The sequence below is a fragment of the Notechis scutatus genome, chromosome 12, assembly GCF_049901735.1.
Source record: "Notechis scutatus isolate UNSWTSFEM ecotype Mainland chromosome 12, rNotScu1.2, whole genome shotgun sequence".
Lineage (NCBI taxonomy): Eukaryota > Metazoa > Chordata > Lepidosauria > Squamata > Elapidae > Notechis > Notechis scutatus.
The window spans coordinates 462379-478289 of record NC_142020.1 but is presented as its reverse complement, the minus strand read 5'-3'; the positions used below and the strand labels follow the sequence as shown (position 1 = coordinate 478289).

Genomic DNA, 15911 nt, shown 5'->3' with positions numbered 1-15911 from the left:
TTAAATACTTCTAAAATACTTTTAAAGAGCCAGCAGCCAAAAAAGCAAATACAATAGTTGGTTGTATAAACAGAGACATAGAATCAAAATTAAGTGAAGTATTAGTACTGCTTTATAAACCTTAGCAAGACCTGTAGAATACAGAGTCCAGTTCTGGTCACCACGTTACAAAAAATATGCTGAAACTTTAGAAAAAGTGCAGAGAAGAGCAACTAAGATGATTAAAGGCCTGGAGATGAAAATGTATGAAGAACTTGTTAGGTATAACATTGATACCAAATATGGTTTGGGTGAATAAATATATAAAACTTAGATATCATGGTTTAAGTGCTTATCACTTTAAGCACAATGCAGCAGGCAATTAGCCGATTAAGGGTGCGGTTAGAAGTTACAATATAAGGAAGCATTAGAAGCTGGAAAGCTGGCTGTAACTGTGTGCTGACTGTAACTGTGTGCTGCTGCGACTAACTGTGTCTTGCTGCAACTAACTGTGATTACTGACTGTGAGTGCCTGTGACTGAACTGTTATTGTTTGCTACTGTTTGCTGATTACTGCGTAATTCTACTGAATATCCAGCGTTTGTTTCTCTGGAGAGTGAAACCGGAGGAGGAGAAGATATCTTTATCGGCTGATAAAGATATTGCAAGGACTCTTAACTTGGACTATACTAGTGAGTCTTACTGGATGGAAATACTGTGAATGACTTAATGGACTGAATGACAATGCTTAAACTCTAACTGGATTAAAAACTATTTAAACTACAAACAGTGTTTGTGTTCAGTGTGTGTATACTCTGGGGCCCTTCCGCTCTCCTTTGGTTGCCTGGCTTGACTACTGCTGCAATACTCTTCTAGGGGTTAATTCCCAAACCCTAACATTGGTTATGGGCCCAGCAGCATAGTCTAACTAACCAGGATATAGCAGAGAGAGTTGGTGTGAGTTGCACATTACTGTAAAAACAAACTGTTTTAATTAGTTTAAAATAGTCAAAATATCTGAAGAGTAATGGCACAAGTAAATTTGTCACAACTGTCCATGATATCCAGGCTGGATGGAACAAACTATGTTTCATGGTCAATGAAATGTAGTTTACTTCTACGTAAAGAAGGTTTGTGGGACATTATAGCAAACCCACCAGATGTGAGTAGATGGGATCCTGCTGATGATGATGATAACGAAAAGTTACAAGACTTTAAACTGAAGAATGAGCAGGTTTTATGCATCATAGGACTGACTCTCTGTGATCAGCAGCTTGTCCATATTCGTGGAGAAGAAAATGCTGCAAACTGCTGGGAGAACCTCAGGAAGATTTATGTTCGGGACAGTGTAGGAGCACATATAAATCTTACACGGAAGCTTTTTCGAACGCATCTTCAGAGGAATGGAGATATGTTAGTTCATTTAAACTGTATGAAGAGCATTTTTCAAGAATTGCAAGAAAAAGAGCTTATATTTAATGAACTGCAACAAGTCTACATAATATTATCTTCATTAGATCAAAGCTATGATGACTATGTGACTTCGTTGGAAGTATTGCCAAAAGAAAGCCTCTCATTAACCGAGATTACAGGCAGGCTACTAGAAGAAGCCAGAAGAAGGCGTGAGCGTGACGAGCTGAGAGAAGATAAGAAAGAAGAGAAATTATCTTCAAAGCTTGAAAGAAACCAGCAAAGCAAAGTACAGCACCCGGAAGAAGAGAATTTATCTTCAACGGCATACACAATTAAAAAGTGTTTTAATTGTGGAGGCAGAGGACATTTGGCAAGATTCTGCAAAAAGAGAAAAAGCCAGAATGTAAAAAAGCCAAAGAAAGCATTTGAACTAGCCACGTTTAGCAACTCTGATGTGAAGAATAATTTATGGGTGGTTGACAGTGGCGCATCCCACTGCATCACAAGAGATAAGACAAAATTTATAAAAATGTCTATAAGTTCTCAACATATATCACTTGCAAATGGCTGGAACCTGAAAGCGAAAGGTCAAGGTTTTGCACGTTGTCCGTACATAAACCAGGATATAAAAATGTTGTATGTACCGCAACTAAAGTTTAATTTGCTTTCAGTAAGGGTATTAGATAAATTAGGTTATGTAATTACTTTTAAGGATAATAATTGCATAATTGAAAAAGATAACAAAAGGGTAACTGCAGCTTTAAATGGAACATTATATGTATTAGATAATAGTAAGAAAGGGGAGGCTCAAACTGTAATTAATAATATAAAGCCTCATGAAGAATGTATCCATTTATTGCATAGGCGTTTGGGGCATGTAAATTTTAAAATGCTAAAACGTACAGTTGAGTTATCTGAAGGAATAAGGTTAAAACCTTGTGATAAATATTTGCGTTGTAATGTTTGCTGTGAAGATAAGAGCAAAGTATTGCCTGCAAATAGGCTAAATGGTTTCAAAACAAAAGAACCTTTAGAAGTAGTATTTGCAGACATAATAGGTCCAAAGAAACCCAGTATGGGGGTGCTAGATATATACTGAGCATTATGGACCATTATTCTAGATATGGGTTTTGCTATTTAATGAAAAGCAAAACTGAAACATATCAACATTTTTTCAATTGGCTTAGGTTTGCTGAAAGAAAGTCTAAACGACAACTGATAACCCTGGTGACAGATAATGGTACGGAATTTATTAATAACAAATTCCAGAACAGACTTAAGATAGCTGGAATAGAGCATAAGAAGTCTGCTCCATACAGGCCAGAACATAACGCTTTTATTGAAAGAAGAGGCCAAACACTACAGGCAATGGTTAGAACAATGTTAAATGATTCTGGGTTACCTGATTCTTTGTGGGGGGGAGGCTACAATGTGTGCTAATAACATATTGAACAACGTTGTTAATACAACAACAGGTGAAATTCCATTTACCAGGTGGCATGGCAGGAAACCTGATCTAAGTTACCTGCACACATTTGGTGCACCAGCATGGGTGCATATTCCTGCACAACTCAGAAAAAAAGGGCAACATAGAGCTAAAAGATTTTTCTTCGTTGGTTATCAGGCAAACCATAGGGCATATAGATTTTGGGAGAAAGGCACATCTAAAGTGTTATGTAGTGCTAGTGCCCAATTTCTAGAACATGAAGGATGGGAGAAATTAGAACAGGATGCCAATAAAGATGTAATTATTGAATCCTATAGAAATCCCATTAGTTATCCCTGTAACTTTAAAAAATAAAGTAAAGAGACAAATACAGGATGAAATAGTGCCCATAAAGGAAGAAACAGATTCAATAGCTGAACAGGATGAGGAAGATGAACAGGTAGTAGTTCAACAAAGTCCTCCTGTAAGCCCTGTAATTCCCAGAAGAACTACACGTGTATCTAGACCGCCTGATAGGTACCAGGCTAACACAGTGTGCCAGATTAATCAAGTTCCTAATTCTGTAGAAGAAATTAAAAAGTATCCTAATAAGGAAAAAGAAAGTTGGTATGCAGCAATGAATAAGGAACTGAATTCATTAAGAGATATGAAGGTGTATGAAAATGCCAAATTACCTGTAGGAAAGAAATCCATTGGCTGCAAATGGATATTTAAGGTAAAAATAGATAAAGATGGTAATTTAATCCATAAGGCAAGGTTAGTAGCCCAAGGTTTTAGGCAGAATGCTAATGACTATGATGAGGTGTTTGCACCTAGTCTTAAGGCAGCAACCTTGAGGGCAGCCTTAGTGTGGGCAGCTAGTAAAAACTATATAGTTAACCATTTAGATGTGGAAACTGCTTACTTGCACGCCCCATTAAAACATACTATTTATATGAAAAAACCTGTTGGTATTAAAAGTGAAAATAAGGATAATAATGATTGTTGGTTGTTAAAGAAAAGCCTCTATGGTCTTAAACAATCAGGCTATGAATGGAACCAGTATATTGTAAAGGAACTAGACAATATAGGATTTAAAGCTGGTTTAGCCGATCCATGTCTGTTTAAGAGGGAGACAAATGGGAAAGTATCATTATTATTACTATTCACAGATGATATTGCTTTGATAACTGAAACTAATGATGAAGCAAATAAAATAATAGCATCATTAGGAAAGAGAATAAAGATCAAGCAATTAGGGGAGATAAAGAAGTATCTCGGTTTGAATATAAAGAAAACACGGAAAGGTTTTAAGATATCTCAGGAAGATAAGATAAGCAAATTACTAAAAGATTACAAGATGGAGCTTTGTAAGCCAGCTAAGACTCCAATGAGTCAGGAGTTTAGCAACACTGATGAACAAAGCCCGGAGTTTGATAAGGTGATTTATCAATCTTTAATTGGTAGTTTGAGTTATATTAGTAATTGGTCTAGACCAGATATTTCGTACTGCGTGAATCAGTTGGCTAGATTCAATTCTGCACCATGTGAAAGACACTGGATTGCAGCTAAGAGGATATTAAGATATCTTAAAAAGACAATGAATTATTCATTGTATTTAGAACCAAAGGGTGATTTAATTTTGAGTGCTTATGCAGATGCTAGCTTTGCATCAGAAAGAGACACAAGAAAGTCGACTTCAGGAACAGCCATAATGCTGGGTAAAACATTAATAGGCTGGAAGTCAATAAGACAACAGCATATAAGTTTGTCTACTATGGAGGCAGAATTCTCCTGTTTATCATTGTTATGTACAGAGTTAATAATGTATAAACAAATGTTAATTGATATAGGTATAACTGTAGATTATCCTATAATTATACATGAAGATAATCAGGCAGCAATTCAAATGGCCACAAATATTGGAGTAAAAACAAGAAGCAAGCATACAGATCTAAGATACCTAAACGTGAGACAATCTGTAAGAAGTAAGATGATTCAGCTAGAGTACTGTATGTCGGAGGACAATTTAGCTGATAATTTTACTAAAGCCCAAGGTGCCAGTAAGCACCAGGAGAGTTGTGAAAAATATGGGATAAGATTGTAAAGGTATTATATATTTATTTCACCCAAAAGGGGAGTATGTTAGGTATAACATTGATACCAAATATGGTTTGGGTGAATAAATATATAAAACTTAGATATCATGGTTTAAGTGCTTATCACTTTAAGCACAATGCAGCAGGCAATTAGCCGATTAAGGGTGCGGTTAGAAGTTACAATATAAGGAAGCATTAGAAGCTGGAAAGCTGGCTGTAACTGTGTGCTGACTGTAACTGTGTGCTGCTGCGACTAACTGTGTCTTGCTGCAACTAACTGTGATTACTGACTGTGAGTGCCTGTGACTGAACTGTTATTGTTTGCTACTGTTTGCTGATTACTGCGTAATTCTACTGAATATCCAGCGTTTGTTTCTCTGGAGAGTGAAACCGGAGGAGGAGAAGATATCTTTATCGGCTGATAAAGATATTGCAAGGACTCTTAACTTGGACTATACTAGTGAGTCTTACTGGATGGAAATACTGTGAATGACTTAATGGACTGAATGACAATGCTTAAACTCTAACTGGATTAAAAACTATTTAAACTACAAACAGTGTTTGTGTTCAGTGTGTGTATACTCTGGGGCCCTTCCGCTCTCCTTTGGTTGCCTGGCTTGACTACTGCTGCAATACTCTTCTAGGGGTTAATTCCCAAACCCTAACAGAACTGTTGCAGGAATTGGGTATATCTCGTCTAGTGAAAAGAAGGACTACGGCTGACATGATAGCAATATTCTGTTATTGGAGGGGCTGCCACAAAGGAGGGGGTCAAATTATTTTCCAAAGCACCTGAAGGCAGACAAGAAACATGGAAACTAATCAAGGAGGGAAGCAACCTGGAATGAAGGAGGAATTTTCTGACAGAACAATTAACCCTTGTTCAGCTTTTCTTCTGAAGTTGTGGGTGTTTCGTAAGTGGAGGTTTTTAAAGAAGGGTCTCCTGCTTCAACGGGTTGGACTAGAAGACCTCCAAGGTTCCTTCCAGCTCTATTCCGATTGACTTTTGCGCCAACAGTGGAAATGAAAGCTCAACCAATCCAACTGTAAGCACAGGACTTTTCCCCTTCAACCGAAAAGAATGAATTTCTGAAAGCTAGGTACTTCAAAAGGAATTCTTTATTGAAAGGAAGTGATCCAGGTACTAGTCAAAGCAGAATCTAACATGCTTCCAGGCATACAGTAATAGATAAAGGGAGTTAGAACCTCTCCCCTTATTCTAATGTGGATTTAGTCAAACAAAGAACCAACATGTTAATTCCCCCACCCCTTTTCTGGGAACGTATCTTAGAAAAGTTTCCCAGGGAGTATCTTTCAGAGCTGGAATTTTTATGGTCCCTTCTCTTGCTATCTCTCCAAGAGGTGACAAGTTTCTAGACATCTGGCTCCAGTTCTCCAGTTGTATATCATGTGCAAGTTATATAGATTCAATATAAAGATTTAAGATATTCATGTTACGTCAAAAAGGATTACTTGTACCAACTTCCCTCACCCTTCTTCTTCCATTGAAGAATGGCAGATACACGGATCTGACATCAACTATGCAGATTCTTCTATTCATACTTATGTACTTTGAGAAGAAGTTGATTGTACTGTAACTATTAGCAATAAATTTGTATGAACATATTAGTATGAGGTATGTTAAACTCTTCTCAACAAATTTCTACTACTCCTGTGCTTAATGGATAAAACAATAGTTTACCTGGTTGTGTGGGACCACTAGACTTGTTTGTTTAATAGCCGAAGTTATTTTGTTTTTTATTTTCTCATTTTCTTGTTTTTGTATTCTTTCCCTCTCACTTCTCAGAGATCCACCTTCCTTAGAAGGAGGTATTACTAAAGGAAATAGCATTTCTCAACAGGACATCGCAGAGGATCCAAAAGCATTCAGGGAAGAAGATGATGGATGTTCATGACTGACAAGATATCATCATCATCTTTAAAAGTATTTGAAAGCACAAGAGATTCCTTGGGAAGGCCAAGGCCAAGGAAAGTGTTATGATGGATCAACTGTATTCACCATGCTGGGGGCTTAGGAGCTACAGAGACCTTCTTTCCACTTTCAGATGGATCTGGCCTGGATTGATGGTCTTCTGTTCGCAAAGCCCTAGATTGCTAAGTTTGGGGATCTTGTCCTCCTTCCATGTCTGGATAAAAGAATATTGCCAACTAAGAGGAAAGGACACCATCTTAAGCAACAGCTTGCACAAGTGTACGGATGTGTTTCTGTGGTGCTCTACCCTGCAAAGTATCATGCTTTACAATGACTTGGTGAATAACACTATTTTCTTTTTGACCTACAGAAATAGAGCTCACTATCTTAAGACCCTTACTTAAATCCCCACTATTCTTTTTTTCCTTTATGTCCTGTATTCTCTGGGCAAAACTAAGTGGTTTCAAATAGTTTAGTAAAGAACTCAAAGTATTACAGCAGGACATCATTTAGAAATCAAAGGCCTCTTTTCTTTCTGATACTCTTGTACTTTCCAAATATACAAGCAATCTCCTATTTCAGTTAAAACTTTTGTTCTTATTTCCTTCTGCTATATCTTACTGGGCATCTCTTGAAAATACTTTTATTGAACAGGAGGCTCCTCTTTTGCCTGCCCTTATAATATGTGTATGTATGTATGTGTATATATATGTATGTATGGCATTCAGCTTTGTTCGGGTATTTTCCCATGTCATTATGCTTTTAAAGTTGTAGCAACGTTTCAGCAGAATCTCATCTGCCATCATCAGGCTTCTGTATTGTGTTCGTCTGTGAGCACAGTATATATATTGTATGTGTATATATATATATATATATATATAAAATTTCATAGATGTTCATGTGTACAGGTATGCATATATATACATACTGTGTGTGTGTGTGTGTGTATGTATGTGTGTGTATATATATATGTTTTCTTAAGTTTTCGCGGGTACTTACATGTATGGCCTTCAGCTTTGACACACATTAAGACTGAACTATGCACCCTGACTAAAATATTGACAGCCAATGGCTTCCACAAAAGCAAAATCACCAACTTGATCCACAAAAACACACTGAGACATAATAGAGACCCAGAAGATGAACAGACCCATGGAACAGCTGTCCTGCCCTACATAAGAGGCACTACAGACAAAATTAGTAAGATACTATACAGACACCACATCAAGACTGCCTTCAAAACAGACAGAAAAATAGCAGCCATCCTCAGAAACCCCAAAGACAAAATTGACCTGGAAAACCAAGGCATATACGAAGTCCCCTGTGCATCATGCCCGGCCACATACATTGGACAGACCAATAGAAGAATAAGCACCCGCCTGGATGAACACAAAAATGCAGTCAAAAAGCTGGAACACACTTCCTCACTAGTCCAACACATGGAAGCCACAGGTCATAGAATCAACTTCGATGGCACCAAAACCCTAGCCACTATAGAAAATCCCAGCCACAGAATCATCAGAGAAGCCATAGAGATTGAAAAAAGACCAGAAAGCATGAACAGAAGAGATGATTCCACCAGGCTGTCAATCATTTGGAAGCCTGCACTCACAAACAAAAAATCTCCACACCACAAGCCAGGCAAACACCTGGGCACAAACAGATCCCCCTGATACCTCCAGCTCAAACACACCCCAACCAGGCACCCAGATGAAACCCAGCTTCCTAACTAATGATAGCCGTCCATTTACCCGAAGCCAAGCTGCACTAAAGACCTCCATTAAAGTAACACAATGCTGCCAGCCAATCAAGATACAAAAAGAGCCAAAAAACAGACAGAAGATATCAGAAACACCCATCAAGCAGAACACAGCAAACTCCGAGACCAATAAACACAGACCAAGACTCCCAACCAATCAGGATGAAGAAAAAACCATTCTGGCACAGCAATAGGCTGCCCCAAATTTAAATCTGAAACCACTGTAAAAGTCTGACCCACAGACGGACACAATACAGAAGCCTGATCATGGCAGATGAGATTCTGCTGAAACGTTGCTACAACTTTAAAAGAACTACAATGACGTGGGAAAATACCCGAACCAAGCCGAACACCATACATGTAAGTACCCGCGAAAACTTAAGAAAACATATATATATATATATATATATATATATATATATATATATATATATATATATATATATATATATATATATATATATCAATTTCTAATATGACTGCAAGTGACTGCAGTGACTTTCTAATATGACTGAATTGGGGAGGGGGCAGCCTGCCCTCTCGCGCCTTAGAAGGGGTCAGTTCTTGGGTGCCTGCTCTGCAAATGTCTTTCCCCTATATAGAGCTGCTTAGAGGGCACTTACAGTGGGCAGATGTAAACAAATGTAAAGAATAATTGTACATTCTTATCACTAGCTGCTAGAGAATATATTACAGATCTTTTTTTAAAAAAAGTTCAGTATCTGATCAATGTCTCCAGATTTAAAACAAAAATTCCAAAGAATTCAGAACTATTATAGAGTGGCAGAAAATTTTTAAAAAGGCAATTGGGGGAAGGAGGTATCAAGGCAAAGTTCTACCTCCAGCAAAGAATTTGACCAGAGATGTAGCATCTGTATTAATTTTCTATTCTTAGTCACTGTGTTTTGCTATGAGTTGAGGAAAAAAAGCTAATGAATCCATTTGGACCACTCTCAATTTCATTTTTGTGAGAGCTGAATTCCTTTTTCCCTCTTTTGTTGAATAAATAGGGACTAGAAACTGTATCTGATGAGGAAATATTGCCAGAGAGGACAATGTGACCATCTTCAGGTATTGCACAAAAGATGATCAAGATATCTGAGTACAGAATAATGGATTTCAGTTACAATAAAGTCATCTGCTTGTTGAAAAAAAGTCCCAATGTTAAGAAGAGGTCAAAAGGCATCAATCACCAAAAGGACGGGCCCCCTTCCTCTGCCTGGGGCTCTTCCAGGGCAGCTGGAAGTTCATGCTTTGAGATGCTTTGATTGGGATCCTTCAACTCTCAATGCAGAGAGAGGGACTGACCCAAAGCCACCAGCCAGTTTCCATACCTACGGAAGGATTAAAACACACTTTTCTAGTCTACTTAAGCTTTGTTTCCTTTACTGAAGAAATGCAAACTGGGTTTTTTTTTTCCCCTTTGTAGAGAGACAAAAATTTATCAACCCTTTCCCCCTTTACAGTTTTCCCACTGACTTCCTAGAACTGCTTTCAACCCAGGGATGGGATTCTACTGGTTCAGCCCGGTTCTATAGAACCGGTTATTACAGTTCCCAGTTGTTCAGAGAACCGGTAAAATGGCCCCCTGGCTGGCCCCGCCCCTCTCAGCCTGCTTCTCCGCTCCCTGCCCAGCCAGTCCCTATTGCACATGTGCAACATCATGCACATGCACGACATGCCTGCAGCCTGCTTTTGCCCGCCAGGCCAGCCATTGCTGCCTGCCTTTCGCTGTGGCAGAGTGAAAAGCTTGCAAGCTCCCCTCCCTTCGGGAAACAGCTCCTGGGCAGCAGAGAAGCAGCCTGGTTGAATCCTGTTTCTCTCTGCTGCCCAGGAGCCAGTTCCTGAAGGGAGGGGAGCTTGCAAGCTTTTCGCTCTGCCGGGAGAGGCTCTCCCAGCAAGAGCAGGTGAGAGAAGCAGCCCGGAGCCGACATGAGCCTCTCCACTGATCTGCCTACTCGCAGGTAAGCCTGCAAGTTGTGCTAGCCCTTCCCCCACTGTCCCCAGGGCTCCCCGGGCCTTGCCCAATCTACCTAGCTGCCCCCCCAACATCCCCGGGCCCAGCTGGCTGACTTCTCACTGGCGCAACCCCATCACACCAGTGGTGCTGGCTGGGGCCTACCTAGATGCCCTCCCCAACATCCCTGGGCTCGGCTGGCTGGCTAAGCCGCCATGCAGCACTCTCCCAGCTCTCCCTACCACATAGCAGTGTTCCGACCGGTTGGGTGGTGGACCCGGCTACCGCTCATAAGCAGGGCCATCACCACAGTGTCTCCGCTGCCTCTGCCCACTTCTCCCTGGGGCAAAACGGGAGGCAGCCAGGTCTGCCACCTCTGCCACCTGCGGAGATGCTTTGGGAGGGCTGGGGTGGGGGGTGCTCAAGGCCCTGCTGCAGCCGCACGCCACTCCCTCCTCCCCACTTTCTTCCTTTTCCTGCCACCCGCTGCTGACTGGACTCGCCGGATCACAGTTCATCCCAGACCGTGTGTTTGTGTGTGAGTGAGTGAGAGAGGGGGGAAGAGGGGGGAAGAGAGGGAGGAAAGAGAGGGGGAGAGAGAGAAAGGGAGAAGGAAGAGACAAGAAAGAAAAGAAAGAGAAAAGGGAAAAAGAAAAAGGGGAGAGAAAGGATGTGAAAGGAAGAAAGTGGGGATGGAAGGAAGAGACAGAAAAAAGAGAAAGAAAGAAAGAAAGAAAGAAAGAAAGAAAGAAAGAAAGAAAGAAAGAAAGAAAGAAAGAAAGAAAGAAAGAAAGAAAGAAAGAAAGAAAGAAAGAAAGAGAAAGAAAGAAAGAAAGAAAGAAAGAAAGAAAGAAAGAAAGAAAGAAAGAAAGAAAGAAAGAAAGAAAGAAAGAAAGAAAGAAAGAGGGAAAGAGGAGAAAGTGAATGAAATATATGGATGGATAGATAAATAAATGGAAAGGGAGGGAGGGAGAAAGAAAAAAAGGAGAGGAAGGAAGAACACAAATCAGGAGACTTTTTGAAGCAGCACAGCAATCTAGGGCTGGCCTGCAATGAATCTCGGAGGTCATCTAGAGCAGGGGTCCCCAACCACTGGGCCCCAGACTGGTACCGGTCTGTGGAACATTTTCTACCGGGCCGCCGGTTTGCTGGGAACCGCCATCTTGTTTCGATGAGAAAGTGCTTCCGGGTGAGCTTTTCCAGTTGGAAAGCGGCGTTTGGGTCCTGAAGGAATCCTCACGCCTTAGTTTCATCGAAGGGGGGCGGCTTCAACGAAACTAAGGCGCGAGGATTCTTTCAGCACCCAAGGCAAGGCGAGCCGAGCGACCGTCCCGAAGCCGTCCCGAAGCCCATCGACAAAGGCACAAAGGAGGAGTTGAAGGTGGCGGGGAGAAGCGGGGGACGGCTGGCTGGCTGGTCGCTCGGCTCGCCTTGCCTTGTCATGCGTGCTGATGCCGGTACTGGGCCGCGGATCATTTTGTGATGCCGGTACCGGGCCGTGGCACAAAAAAGGTTGGGGGCCACTGATCTAGAGTCTAGACCAATCCCCTGCTCCAGCAGGAGATCCTTACAGAATCAAAGAATAGTAGGGTTAGAAGGGTGTGTGTGTGTGTGTGTGTGTGTGTGTGTGTGTGTGTGCGCGCGCGCGCACGCATGGCTGTCAAAACTCCAAAAACAGGTCAAGTAGCTCTGGGGAGATCAGTCATAAATTAGAACACTTGCTAAACAACCGGCCATTAAGCCAGGACCACTTGTATTTGGTTTGCCAGTCACATGGCCACCAAGCCACACTCACAAATAAAGTCCCGCCCACAGAACCGGTTGTTACAAAAGACCCAGGAGATACTGAATTCAGCATCAGCTTCTCGTAATGCCAGAAAGGGTCTAATGATTTAGCTGAGGTTTTTTAGGGTGTGTGTTCTCACAAAACCATTATCAAGTAAACTCTTAACTAGGGGCTCTGATTAGTTGACTCCCTTGGAAAAATTATTCTTATGATTATTAGCACGAGGCAACTGTCAAATTTTTATCTACTATATATCTTGAGGAACTTATCCCAAGCCCCACCAGGTCTTGTTCACTGGAATTCAAACACCCCACAAAGTCCCCAAAACAGTAAACAGGCTTGTGCAATCAGTGCCTCAACACACACACACACACACACACACACACTTTTCTATACATCATACTGCACAAGTATGTATATTGACTTTTTGACACACATCCACCAATACACATACAGATGCCCTTCTTGTCAGGTAGAAATACAGCATTTTAAAACATTAACACTTAAGGCATAGCCGCGTGCTAATTCTGACAATTTCCTTGCTGCTGGATTTCTTTATTCATAATGTTCTAGTTTATTTGAGAGCCCTGGAATTAGTGCTTGCAAGGCTACCAGCTCTGGGCAGGGGGAGGAGCCCAGAACCTGCTTTTCTTACCCAGGAGATGATGGAGAAGAAGGAGAAGGCAATGGCGGCTCGGGCAGCATCTCCTCCTTGGGATGCCCCTTTGCTGTCAGGTGTCCGCTGCCACTGGTTGGCCAGAAAGCAGAACGCCACAAACCAGAGGAAAGACCAGAAGCCTGTCAAGCAGAAAAAACAGTCAGAACCAATATGCTTGAATTAACAGGACTAAGCAAAGGTTGGTTTGTTGCCATCAAATTGTGCCAGACTAACCTTATCTGACAGAATTTCTAACTCAGGAGATCAGAAGATGCACAACTGGAACTTCATTGTAGCCCCTCTTAAGTCTCTCCTAAAATTCTCTTGATATAACATGGTTAGGTGGCCCCACAGCTGTTTGAAGCTCTGAGCACAGTTTCCAGGACTGCACTACAGCTCTCACTCCTGGGCTCTGCCCAGTTCTATTGCCTACCTGGAGGAGAGATTGGAGGGGATGCTCAGGAGAGGGGCTAAAGCACAAGGGGGAGAGAAGAGAAGATCCAAAACCTCACACCGCACCCTGGGCCAAAAGGAACAGGTGAAGCCCTGCACTGTCTCTACGAGCGGCTGGAAAGGCTAAGGGCTCCCTTGGGTGGATAAAGAGGAGCAGAGTCCAAATCAGCCCCCCCTTCTCTGCCCTTGAGACCTTCAAGCAGAGATTGGACTGCCATGACTGTCAGAAATGGTGTAGGGTCTCCCGCTTGGGCGGGGGGTTGGACTAGATGATCTACAAGGTCCCTTCCAACTCTGATTATCTGTTATCTGCCCTATTTGGAACTCCGTGTCCAGTTTGGGGCACCACTGTTCAAAGGGACACTGGCGGATTGGAGGAACTTGACAGGAAAGCCACTGGGAGGGAAAGCAGCCCCCGGGGGGAGTAGCTGAAGACCCCACTCTGCTCAACCTGCAGAAAAGGGGTCTGAGGGGAGGTTTGGGAGCAGCCTCCCCCCCACCCCAGATATCAGCAGGGCTGCCACACTGAAGAGGCCTCAGACACAACCAGGACCGCGGCCAAAAGCCCACGGAAGGAGGGTCAGTCTAGATGTCCGGATGGTACCATCTCTGGTCAGCCAGTGCCAGAGACCCACCCAGGGGCTCCGAGGTGGCCTTTCCCTCCTCCACCCCCAGGGCCCCCCTGGGTTATTTTGAACAATGCTGTATTCAGACGTTCTAAATCAAGGCAGCCCTCAACTGACCACATTCCATTCCACATGCCCTAAGATGCAAGGGGGGGAATTAAGTCATCCTCGAAAAGACGGCCTAGCCGTTTTTTCGGGGCTCAAAAAAAAATAAGACCCAGCCTTATTGTATGAGAAACACGGTATAACAGATTGCGATAGACTTGGAAAAATTGAAAAATTTACAACTATCTTTAATAGGTAGAATAGTGACAATTAAAATGAACATACTGCCAAAAATATTATATTTATTCCAGATGATTCCAATAAGATTGAAAAAAAATACTTTGATGATTTAAATAAAATGATGTTGACATTTATCTGGCAGGGGAAAAAGACAAGAATTAAGAAAAAACCATTGCAGGATACAAGGGTGAGAGGGTTTTTTGGATTATTCAATTGGGAACTATATTATCAGGCAACAATATTGATGTGGATGAAGGAATGGATTGTATTGAAAAATGATTATTAACACTAGAAGGGCATGATTTACAATTGGGGTGGCATGCATTTTATGGTACAAGGATATTTTAGGAGATACTACATAAGGGATGCTTTATTAACAGTATGGGGGAAAATAAGAGACTATCGTTATATGAAAATACCAGTCTGGTTATCAACATTAGAAGCTTTTACACATCCACAGCTTTTTAAAAAGGAACACATTATTAGATATGAAGAAATTTTAAATGAAAAGGGTAAACTCAAAACAAAGCAAGAACTAGAGTTACAAGGGATAAATATAAATTGGTATTCATATTTGCAAATACAGACAAGGTACGAAAAAGATATTAAGATGGCTGGGTTTTAGAAGGAATTGACTGAATTGGATAAAATCCTAACAGGCACTGAATAAAAAAATTATATGGTTATTTATTAGGAGTTGAATTAGAGGAAGAACAAGTAAAAGAATCAATGATTGTGTGGGGAAATTTTTTTGGATATAGAATAGATTTGGATAAATGGCAGATATTATGGTCTAGAAACTATAAATTAACTATGTCAACAGCCTATAAAGAGAATTTGTATAAGATGTTTTACAGGTGGCATCTATCCCCATCGAGAATTGCCAAGATGTTTAAAGATAAGTCGGCGAAGTGCTGGAAGTGTCAAAAGTCACCAGAATCATACTACCATATGTGCTGGACATGCACAGAAGCTAAAAAATATTGGGCTAGAATACACATGTGGCTGGTAAATGATAAAACAGCATATAGACTTAAAATCAGAGACATTTTTATTGGGAATCTTGCCTGAGGGTTACAACAAAGAGTTAACATATTTGATTATCAATGTACTAACAGCAGCTAGGATTGTAATTGTACAAAATTGGAAAAATGAGAAAATTCCGATGGATGAAGAAATAATTAAGAAAATAATGGAATGTGCAGAAATGAGTTGATTGACAATGGCAATTAGAGAACAAGAAGAAAAATATTATTATAAAATTTGGAATTTATTTTATGAATGGTTGGATAGAAGAGTGAGAAATTGAAATATGTAAGTACAGTATAATATATTACTACTGATAAATGAATGAGTTAGATAGAGTAAGAAAATGAATGTGAAATATATCATTGAAAGTTAATAATTATAATGTTAAGGATAATATAATAAGTGATATAACGTGTATATAATATAATAAGTGATGTATGTGATATAAAATACTGATTAGAATGATTATAAACATGTATAAGTAATATATGTACGATAATGTTATTAT

General features: G+C 40.7%; 1 protein-coding gene across 2 annotated transcripts in view; it reads right to left on the bottom strand.

Moving 5' to 3' along the window:
- SYNGR3 (synaptogyrin 3) overlaps positions 1 to 15911 on the bottom strand; it is a 33150-nt gene that overhangs the window by 1352 nt on the left and 15887 nt on the right. For both annotated transcript variants that reach the window (XM_087973070.1, XM_026683603.2), the window contains exon 3: positions 13008 to 13150. In XM_087973070.1, coding sequence (XP_087829196.1) covers positions 13008 to 13150 — 143 coding nt within the window. The remainder of the gene's footprint in view (positions 1 to 13007; positions 13151 to 15911) is intronic.